The 11,752-nt window shown below is 29.2% G+C and overlaps 1 protein-coding gene across 1 annotated transcript in view; it reads right to left on the bottom strand.

Moving 5' to 3' along the window:
- Positions 1–8,560: 8,560 nt before the first annotated feature.
- LOC148278931 (neuropeptide CCHamide-1 receptor-like) overlaps positions 8,561–11,752 on the bottom strand; it is a gene marked incomplete at its 3' end in the record, with an annotated part of 65,169 nt that continues 61,977 nt past the window's right edge. The window contains exon 4 of the mRNA XM_088230692.1: positions 8,561–8,749. Coding sequence (XP_088086818.1) covers positions 8,561–8,749 — 189 coding nt within the window. The remainder of the gene's footprint in view (positions 8,750–11,752) is intronic.

Genomic DNA, 11,752 nt, shown 5'->3' with positions numbered 1-11,752 from the left:
GGTGAATGGTAAGTGTTTGTAGATACTTTATTTGGTTATCTGCATTATTCTTCTTAATCTTAATTTTTTTTTAATTGATTTTTGATAATCTATCTCTATAATGTCGCCCACCTGGGACCAAATAATTCATTTCAACCTACACTGACCGTTACAACATGTTCAAACGAACACCAACTTTGCGATTTTATTTCCCCATAATGAATAAAGTAATAATGTCGGATCTTTGTTTTCTATTTGCAAAAAAAAAATCTATGGCGTCAATTTTTTTCCGCTAGGTTGCAATTCGTAGTCTCACTTAAAACAACATTCAAATTTTGACAGATCGACATTAGTTAGAGCACCCAAATTTTTCCGTTGTTATTTGCACTATTTAACGTAAATTATCGTTTTTTTGTACAATTTATATTTATTCCGTTGCCTTAAAGCGTATTCTTTAAATAATATAAGCTATTACATATTTATTTACTAGAATTTTAGAGTGAAATACAATGTTCGTTCAAAACTGTAGTTTTTTTGCTAGAATGACTGATGGTTCATTTTTATTGGCATTCAAATGTCTTCAATTTTTGCAGGAATAATGCTAAATCTTATATTTATTTTATTCAGAAATGATTAAAAAGTGTGATATTTCATGTGTGTTTTTTACAATTTACTGATGAATACAAGTCGAAATGTTGAAATCGCTCTACTGTTAGAAGACGACATTTTAGACATTGAGCTGGAGGAGAAAGACGAAATTGATGAAATACTGGGTCTCTGGAGTGCAGCAAAAGGAAACAGAAATCAAAAAATCTTCTAACAAGAAGTGGGAATGGAAATTAAAATCTCAGTAAGTTAAATATGTATAAAATTTATGCAACCGTATTATCTTTCTATCATTTTTCAATATCTTGTATCAAAATTGTAACATTTTCTTTTTCTGAATAATGAAATTATATTCAGAAAGAGGATCCTCTCCTATTGGTGGATGAATCCAACTAGCCTGTTACCCAATTTTAATATAAATTAGTTGCAACAAAGAGAGACTGGTTTATGACCATAATCACAATTCCTGTCATTCATAATTTATTTAAATACATTGCGAAAAAATCATTTCATTCTTAATAACACATGTAGCTTTTATTATTATTATGAATAATTTATATAGCACCTAGATTCATGAATTGATTTTAATTTCGTTTTCAGGATAACTAACATAGTACATTTGAGATCCAATTAACTCTTTACAGGACACCTCGAAAAAAGTGGTGCATAAATATGACACCAGAGTTGAGGCATTTATTTTCAAATATTTCGTATTAACAATTAGTCTATTTTCACAAGTGCATCAGGTTGATCAGTTTTCCACTATTATTTTAAATTACAGATTATTCGCTATTAAATTTTAAATAGAAATAGCACAAAAGGAAGATACCTCTAGGTGCCTGAGATCCTAATTTGCAGAGGCGCGATAAACCGATAACTGAGCTCATGGGGCGATAAAACGAGGCACCGGGGGACAGTTATATGAAGCCCGAAGGGCTGAATTCTCAAGTAATAATAACTAACTGTTACTTGCTAATATTTATATCATTTTTTTTAGTTTTAAAAACACAAGAACAGAACAATTAATTACATAGGAAGATGAGGTTGAGAAAAAAATCAAAAGTTCTCTACAATTCATTGAAAAGACTTTCTTCCAAACATAGCAAGAAAAATGTATCTCAATCTATCCTTTTGTGTTCTCTATGCTATATCAATGTTTGTTATTTATAATATTTAAAGCATTAACTTTGAAGTCTAACATTTTTTTAAATGTTTGCTAAATATTTGTAAATGTTATTTAATATTTGTATATAACCACTTACCGACTTTTTCATGTCAACCGGTTTTGAGACGTACTCGTCTCTTTGTCAGAACATCAACTTATTATACCTTCAACATTTTATACCTTCGTCATAGTTGTTGAACAAAAATATAAGACCAAAATAATTTTTTGTGTTTTATATTCTTGTGCAACAACTTTGGTGAAGGTGTATAGTAAGTTTTGCGTGTTGGTTTAATTGACGTCCTGACAAAGAGACGGGTACGTCTCGAAACCGGTGGACACAGGAAAGTCGGTAAGTGGTTGTATACAAATATTAAATAACATTTAGTAATATTTGTTTCTTGACGCCAGTCTTAAATTTATTGATTCTCTAGAGTCTAGAGAGTCTACAAAACCAAACCATTCGCTTTGTTTTTTTATCACAAATAAAGCTTCGATTTCAGTTCTTTATAACCTAAAACTAAAATATCTTTCTGAGAACTTAATTAAAGTTCCTTTCTGGTCATGGTATATTGCTTCACTCTTTTCAGGAGAAAACACTTTCCGTTCCGAGACATACCACATCATTCTTCAAAAATTCCTTGTCTGTTCAAGATTCCAGACTTTAGAAATAGCTACCTCTTTATATAATAATGAACCTTCTTTGTGGCCATTAAAAAACGGCTTGAAACATTATATCATCGATATCTTTAGAACTCTAATTGAACGTTTTTCTGCAAAAAGCAGCCAGCCATAGAAAAGTCAAACTGAGATAATAGCACCTTTGTAAAAGGAGTGAATAATAAAATCTACACAACAGTTGGAATGTTTTTCACTTTTACGAATAACAAACAATAAATACATTAGTTTTTTTAAAATTATAAACAAGAATCTTATTATGTGTTTGACCAGTTTTAATGATTTGTTCAGTATCATCAGATGTTTTTTTTTATTTTTTTTTATTTTTATTTATAATAAAACATATAAGACATGAATATCATGATATTATATTCCCAGGAGCTGTACGAGAAAACTCATTTGGGACGGTACATAAAAAAAATAGTATATTTCTTGTAACAATACATAGTATACATTTAAACAATAAAAATTTAAACAAATTTTAACAATCTATGAACTTAATATTAAAAAAGGAAAGAAAACATTTAAACAATCTGTGAACTTAATATTAAAGAAGAAAATAAAAACATTCAAACAATCTGTGAACTTAATATTAAAAAAGAAAAGAAAAACATTTAAACATTCTGTGAAATTAATATTAAAAAAGAAAATAAAAACATTTAAACATTCTGTGAACTTAATATTAAAAAAAGAAAAGAAAAACATTTAAACCTAAAACACAATATATAGACTATTCACAGAAACTGAGCTAAAAACTATCACTTTCAAAAAGATTCAAGAAATAGGTCTTCATTTCTGGTCTTTGAGATTTACCACTCGACATTTCATTTTTAAGGTCATCAGGCAGTTTCTAGTGCTGTGGGTGTTTTCTGCAAATTGAGAAATGGCGTTTTTATGATCGACGCTGTTTTTAAAAGGTAATTATAACATGTTTTTATGCGAAAATGATCTGGCTGTTTATAACAAAACAAAAATTTTCCCTGACTGAACCCGATAACACCAATATCTCATTTTTTCAAAATTGTGAACTGGTTGCTTTCTGCATAGGTACGTTCAAAGTTTCCTTTATACATATTCTATTTCTTTTCTGGGTCTTTTTCCGATCTTCTTTTAAACCCCTTACTTGCCCACATTCAATGTACTCCTTTTCACATCATTAATAAATATTTTTATGAATGTATCTATGAATGCGTACAAGCTCTTTCTGTGCAATAAATATGGCTGCAATCAGAAAATATTATCTATTCGAAAAATACAAACAACTACTTTCACCAGTTTGTTTCTGGTTGGATGGAATATATTGTTTTAGCAATAAACCTTCTAATGTGCATTTATTCTGTCTTTTTTGTGTAAAATGATTAATCATTTTGGAATCTTACCCTCCAAAAACATCTTTAGTTTGTATTCTGTGAACTTAATAATGAATTACAAATTAAAACAAATTGTCGAGAACTTACGTTAAAATCAAGTTAGCGAAACTACGTTGTTTCGTAATTTAATAGATTCGTATTCAAATTTATATAAATTAATTCAAACAATGTCAATTTTCATAACTAATGTTGTATAAACGTCAATTGTTAACAAATAATATTATGTGTATATTAGCATGAATTTCAAATAACACAGTAGTAATTTTGAATTAATTAAATCAATATGCTTGTTATATTAGTTTATATTATGAGCTGCCGACTGTATATTTTAAAATAATTAGTTTTGATTTATTTTTATATATTTTGACTTACTTAATTATTTTGTTTTTAATTTAATTTATTTTACAAAACGCCCGAGGGGTATTTACAAAAATTATACAGCTTGCCCACCACATAGCGCACACCGCATCTGAGGACATAAGTATCCTTGGCGGTGCCCACATACACGGAAAATTTGCTCGTTGTCAAACAAGAAAAGCTGCCAGAAGGAACTCTCTGTAATCTGGTAGCCTTAGCATCTTTGTGCTGAAAGAAAATAATCCAGACGTAGATAATATGTACTTCATTAGATTGAGAAAAGAGGGAATTGAATTCTTCACTGACTGGGATTAAATTGATTGGACATGATCAATTAGCCGAAATTATTAAAAAACTTTTTAAAAGCCTTGAAATTCTTTTTGAAAGCCTCCAGATCTGTATATCTGACAGGACATATAACAGGGCCACGGATCGTAGCGAGAAGCTCCATTCAGTAATCATAAAGAGGAGGAAAAGGACAAGACCACAGGATGTGTTCAGAAAGTTGGTTAGGATATCCACAACAGCACCAAGGGGATTCAACAATATTAAAAACAAATATTTTTTTATTAAATTTACCATGACCTGATAAAAACTGCGTAGTCTAGTGATCGGGATCAGTATCCAAAAATAATACAGGTAAGTACAAACGTAGCAATTATTAAAAAAATGAACAACAAAGCAATTGTTTTTTGATTAAGATATGTAAAAAACCAAAAAAGTATACTGAAATGCAAAATATAAAATCAAACTTTGTGCTATAAAAAATAAAAAAATATATATTTAATGAAACATTAATAGTTAGGTTTAAAAATACGTTTAAAAAAAGACATTATGAAAAACAGTAGGTATATAGAGTAGATAAGAAAAATTAAAAAGCAAATTGTAAATTCTTCTTCTTCCTTTTCTAGTGCCTTGCCGGGGCTCCCCGACGTTGGCGAATACTACAGCGAAAGCATATTATGTATCTGTCTTGAGCTACTTTTTATATTTCGCAGCCAGGACGACTGTTTATTGATGTACTCGCCGTAGTGATTCCTGGGAAGAGATGACCAGAGTGGTTGGTCGGGTTACCTTCCCTAAGCTGGTTGGTTTTGGTTTTGAGGCGCTAGAAACTCGCCATTCATCGTCTCGTTATCTGCTGTAACCACACCGTTCTGAGTGTGATCCCAATGCCCAGGGTTCGCGACGTGGACACTAACGAGTTGGACTAATCAGTAGTGTTGCCGGAACTGTCAGTAGAGTCGCAGTGAGTCACATCTTGCTGGAGGATGTGATTCTATAAAATGCTGCGAACGCCTTGTTGCAAATTGTAAATATTTTTTAAAAATACAAAAAAATTGTAGTAACCACTGAATGGTGGTATTTATTTATTTATACATCAACGGTTCAATAAACCTTTTACAAAAAATAATAATTTTCAGAAATAATCACAGCAGTGCACAATAAACATGTAGTACATAGTATGAAATAACAGAATAATTAAAACTAAAAAAATTAGTGAACATATAATACAAAAAACAAAAATTAAAAAAGAAACATAACATCTCAAAATAAAGGATAACAATAACCATGAGAAAATCTTATGTTCTAAACATAAATATAACATAGTTAAGTTGAAAATAACAATTTAATGATAAATAAATGTCAGTAAGATTATAATATATACACATATTTAAAATATTTGAAAAATAATTTCAAAAAGAGTTTAAGATAATAATAATACACATCCGGGTTAAGCTCCCATGGTAGTATTGTAGACTAGCGGGCCAAAGGTCCGAGGTTCAAATCCAACTCTACCACAACTCGATTTTTATTACTCCAAGTTATTTACGACTCATTGAAAATTGTCTAAAAAATTTTATATTGAAGTTAAAGATAGGATATCGAGTATTTCTCTTTTATTTAAAAATATATATATATCATAAGAAAACAGAAAAATGCATGAAAAAGTCAGCTTTATATCGACATTAATAATTAGCTCAAAACAATGCATTCCGGAACGTTTTAAAATTATTCATAATTGTTGCATATACTGTATATAAAAAAAAAATAGGGAGTTAAAATAAATATTCTCTCAGGTTTATTAAACTTTTACTGTCTAATAAGGGTTGATTAACGCATTTTAAGACAAATAAATTTTATTTTGTCATTTTTCTAGATTCGGCAAAACAAGTTTAAAAAAAACATCTGTTTTGTATGAGGTCATTACATTTTTTTATTTTTTTTATTGTTGGTTGACAAATAAAATCTATTGAATAGTTACAAATTTATCATAAAATTGCTTTATATTGTAAGGTTCTATATTTTTAAACAATCTCTAGAGAAACCGTAGTGAGTGAAATTAAACAACTATTAAAACAAAGTATATTGTTAAGTGCACGGGTAACCCCAGTGAGGTCACATTATTCATATTAATATTATTTGTGTATAAAGGGAAAAAAAAGAATGGATAAATGAAATTCTCAGCCGCTGTTTCGAATGTATAATAGACTAAGTGAATTTTCATGCAAGAGATTGGTAAAAAATATAGATGTTAGTGACATAAAGTCACTATACTATACATTTGTAGTTAATGGGTTTTACCTGTCAACCCACGAAATATAAGTTGTAAAACAAAATGGTAAAGGTTATACGTCATTCAATAAAAAATATTCGGTTCCATGAGATATCGTGTTTGCTTTTTGGTTACATAATATTATTTTATTTGATTGGAAGCCTTTAAAATTTAATGTAAAGTAGACGAAAGTGAGCTTCTTCGGCACCTTATGTTTCAGTTCAATCGAGGAAATAAAGCTACTAACGCTGCTCGCGATATTTGCGCAGTGTACGGTAAAAGTGTTTTTTGAAAGTTTTTGACTCATTTTTTGTAAAATAATGAAGAACACATTATAGACTATTTTCTTGTATTATAGAATAATGAAAGAAAATACATTATTGACTTATTTGTTTTTTTTGTAACGTCATCTTGCTCTCCCTTTATTTGGAAAAAAACTGTCACGATTTATGCTAACACCAAAAATGTAACCATTTAATTTAACTCAAAAGAGACTAAGGAATAAAGAATCTACGTTTGGTCAATTAATGATAACTTCAAGAGAGCCAATAAAAACTTCATGAATCAGTAATTTTGTATGAAACTTTAATCTTTTTTTTTATACCAAATATTATATTTTGAAGTATTTTCTATCGATGTATTTATTTATCTATAATTTGTACTGCCTAAGCCAATTACAACAGTTAGAAACATATAAACGAGAAACTGAACGGAAAAAAAAACAAAACTATGTATCAAAGACAAACGAGGGCAATAAAATAATGATATACAATATATTCAAAAACACGAAAGAGTTCTAGATAACTCATTTTAATCCATTTTCACCCCACACTGTTTTAATGGCGAAGAGATCTACGAAAACCAGAAAGTCTATCCAAAGAATTCCAAGTTGAGTGGCGAATCGACTAATCTACACGTTTTGGACATTGGGGTTTAGAAACAAAAGTTCCTCTTAGAAAATTTGATAAATATCAAAATTTGACTTCTGGTGACGCGGTTGGGAACATGAAAAGAAATTTATTACAACAGAAATGGGACATCACTTATAGCATTAAGTATTTTGAAAATGCATACGAGATCCATCTCAGTTTCACGTTTTTCCAATAAAGACAGATTGAGAGGTGAATCTATTTCAAAATAGGAATAAAAACCCTTTTGACTTATGCTGTATTCCAAGGAATATCCATCTTTGAGATACATGTCATTAGAAAAATGAGGCTTACCTCTTTTTTTATTTATGGTTATATATTTACATATTGATTATGACGATTAACATTTAGTTACACATACGTTTAACAAGTGGTAAAAGTATGCGTACATATACTTTGTTTTTTGCTGGTAAGACACCTACACTGCCTTATTAAAGATAACTTTCAAGTTTTAAGACAAAATTTACATTTTAAAGAATCTGTTTTTTTTATCATAAATATTGTCCACATCAAAATTTTTTATATCTTTTTTGCTAGTTTTTGCATTTTTATAATTCATTTTAATAAATAAAATAAATACGTTAATTTAAAAAAAAGATGAACCGTTTCAAAATCAAATACAATTGTATAATAATAAATTTGGCAAAGGTTCATTCTTATTATATAAAAAATCAGACTTCAATTTTAAACATATTTGTCAAACTATTAACAAATGATGTTTATGTTTATACAATATTATAATTATTAGAACTTATATAAGGATACTCTTATGTGTGCTCTACTTCTTACTTTTCTGTCAAGAAATTGATCGTTTAAATGACGGAGATAGATGCTATTTTTTGTAGTGAAAAATATTCAATCAGAATTTCAAATGTAGCAAAAAAATACTTGCGTTATATTCAAATTATAATATTTTGCTTACTTGTCTCTGAGCTCCTCTTAATTCGCCCGGTACGTTGCGTGCGCTAAGCACTAGGCTGCGGGCCATTAGCGCATAGAACACACCGATCACAGCCAGCGGTAGAGCGTAGTACAGGAGGAAGCGTAGTAGGACCATAAGACGGGGGTAGTCCGGACCCCACTTTTCAGGAAAGGGGTAGCACGCCAAAAACTGAAAAAAATATTAAAAATGCCTATTGGTAATTGGTATATGTATGTAAAACAATCAAGTTCAATTCCCGGTGAGATCCCGAACATTAAATGTGACTTCTCTTAAACCGAGGTTTCGCGTGCTGTAATTCGCCACTGTTCGTCAGTTGACCAGTGAAACTCGTTGAATAAAGATTTACGGTAAGTGAGAGAAATTTTACCATCATGAACACTTATTTCGGTCCATTGGGACTTTTTTCCATGCAAGAGGTTCATGATAAATATTGAGCTTATTGACACGAAGTCACTTTACTGTAAACCTGTACTTAATGAGTTTTACATGTCAACCGACGTGTTTTTATTTAAAGGTGAATCCTTTGCGCGTGGTGATGTAACATCGTATAACCTCAAGTAAAAGACGAAATATTCTGATGTCCAGATATCAAAAAAAAATAAAAGTAACGAGGTGTTCAATAATTTCTTTTACATAATTTATAATAATAAAAAGAATCTCTTTCAAACAAACACCGGCCACAGAACAGCGTATCTGTCTTTCTTGTTATGAGTTCTGTCTTCGTTCTCTCTCTCATTCGTATTTATTTCTTTATTGGCGTTACATTTTTTCTTCGCATAGCGAGGATAAATATTTTTTTTAATCAATATTCCGCATATTTATACAAATTTGCATTTGAGATTATAAAAAATGCAATTTTATCATTTAAAAAAATAAGAGAGATACAGTATATAAAGTCTTGTGTTGTATTTAAACTAGTGTGACATCACAAGAACACAAGAAATAAGGCCTCTTGGCCTGTTGTGGTGAAAAAAAAACAATATACAATTATATAAAAATCACATAAATTATTGTTCAATATATTCTAAACCCCTTTTGATTTAACGCTTTACATTTTTCAAGTGAGCAACTGTGAAGTATAAAAAGTATTTATGTTAAATAATATTAGTATTTAACCACTTACCGACTTTTATAGTCTACCAGTTTCGAGACGCACCCGTCTCTTTGTCAGAACACTCACTACACCAACATGAAAACACTACAATACACTTTCACCTTTACCATCACCAAAGTATACATAGTATTTATGAAAAAATACATAAATTACATTCGGAGTTAAAGGGAATGCAAACACTACCATGTCCGAACATGCAGTAAAATTAGATTAATTATATTCAGCGATATGTTGCAGAATGTGTGGTGGTGGGGATGAGGAAAATGGGGAGCTAATAGGTTGAATGTTACACGATTGGTAAATTTTTAAATAAAAAAGTTGTCTATATCAAAAAGATATTTCATTATTTATTACTGGAATATTATTTTTTTAATGTTTTTTTAATGTGTAATACATCCATGTTGTTCAATTAAAGTCCCCTTTTATCATTGGAGTGTAAAATTTTAACTCCTGTATCCTTATCAAAATCGTGATTTGAATTTAAAAGATGATTGGCAAACTCTGAAAAATTATTATTATCTAAACATCTCATATTTTTTTAATGCAAATATTAAAGCTACGTGACGTTTTCCCAGTAAACTTTTATGGACGCGTATTGCATTTTAATTGGTACACTCTTAAATTGTTCAATATATTATTTTTACCTTTTCAATTTTTTAGTAATTTTCCGATGATGTTTTTAGTATGAAAGGCAGGTTTAATATTTTTTGACAATAATTTTGTAATTTTAGTTTAGGAATTACTTACATAGAGAATTTTTCTCCATTTCAAAATGTCTTTATCTTTGTTTGAATTTACAGAAGGATATAAGAATTTATTGACTGATTTTTGTTTTGGTTTTCCTTTGAAAAGGGTATCAATTAATTTTGCAGGGTTTCCGTTATTTATTGCAATTTGCTTTATGATGTCAATTTCAAAATCACCTTTAGATAAAGGAACACTTATCAATTAGTGTAACATCGAATGGAAGGCGGCATGTTCGCGAGGAATTGGATGGTTGTATGAATTATCAATGACAGTATCTGTGCACGTTGATTTCCAATATAATATGTTAAATTTAATTATATTGATTTTGATTGTTATGTCAAATCTAAAGAGACCAGATGAAAACCTAACTCAATGACTAATTATTTAAAAAATAGCACTCTACGAAGAATACAGATTACCTATAATGACAGTTTTAGTGACATCGACATACTACATTGTAAATACCATATTTTTATCAGATTAGTTAAAGACATTTTAAATTTATCTCCTGCTTGACTTTTAACTTTTAATTTGATTCTTAATTTTGTCTTTCAATTTTAACTTTTTAATTTTAATTCTTAATTTTAACTTTTAATTTAAACTTTTCATTTTAATTTTAACTTTTACTTTTAATTTTAATCATTTGATTTCAACTCTTAATTTATACTTACCTACATCTACTACCTGCATCGAATAATTTATTGTTAGTTGTGATTTTTTTTTTTACAATTAAATTGAAATGTTCATGGAAGCAGAGAGAGAGGGAGGAAAGTAAAGTAGCTTTACAATGTCTTCTCCTTTATATGAACTTTTTATGTAATATTTTATTTTTACTTTTTTAGAATAAAATTATTTTTCCCCTCTCCTCCTGCATTCATTAGTGTGAAATCTGTAATTGGTCTTACTTTTTAAAATTGTTAATTTGTTCCTTGTTTTATATAAAGACTGTATGATTTCATTAATAAATAAATAAATAAATAAATTATCTTTTTAAATATCTAAAACAAATTTCATTTTTTCGTCAAAAGTATTGATACATTTTAGAAAAGCGTTTAACTGGCGTTCTTTTCCATCCCAAACACAAAAAAACATCATTGACATATCTCTTCCATAAGAAAATAATTTTTGGTAAAATGTTTTTAGTTTCGAAAATGTTGTTTTTAATGTTATCTAAAAATATACCTGCCACCAAAGAACTTATGGGCTAGACCATGGCCAAACCCAAGGCCTGATTATAATACTCATTATTAAATTGAAAGTAATTTTAGTTTAAGCATATATTAAATAGTCTGCTTAAATTATTTGGCATG

This window comes from Micrasema longulum, unplaced genomic scaffold, assembly GCF_059751315.1.
Source record: "Micrasema longulum isolate JH-2025_06_02 unplaced genomic scaffold, ASM5975131v1 h1tg000808l, whole genome shotgun sequence".
NCBI classification, from domain to species: Eukaryota; Metazoa; Arthropoda; class Insecta; order Trichoptera; family Brachycentridae; genus Micrasema; species Micrasema longulum.
Note: the sequence above shows the minus strand (reverse complement) of the source record. Positions and strands in the feature narration are given on the sequence as shown.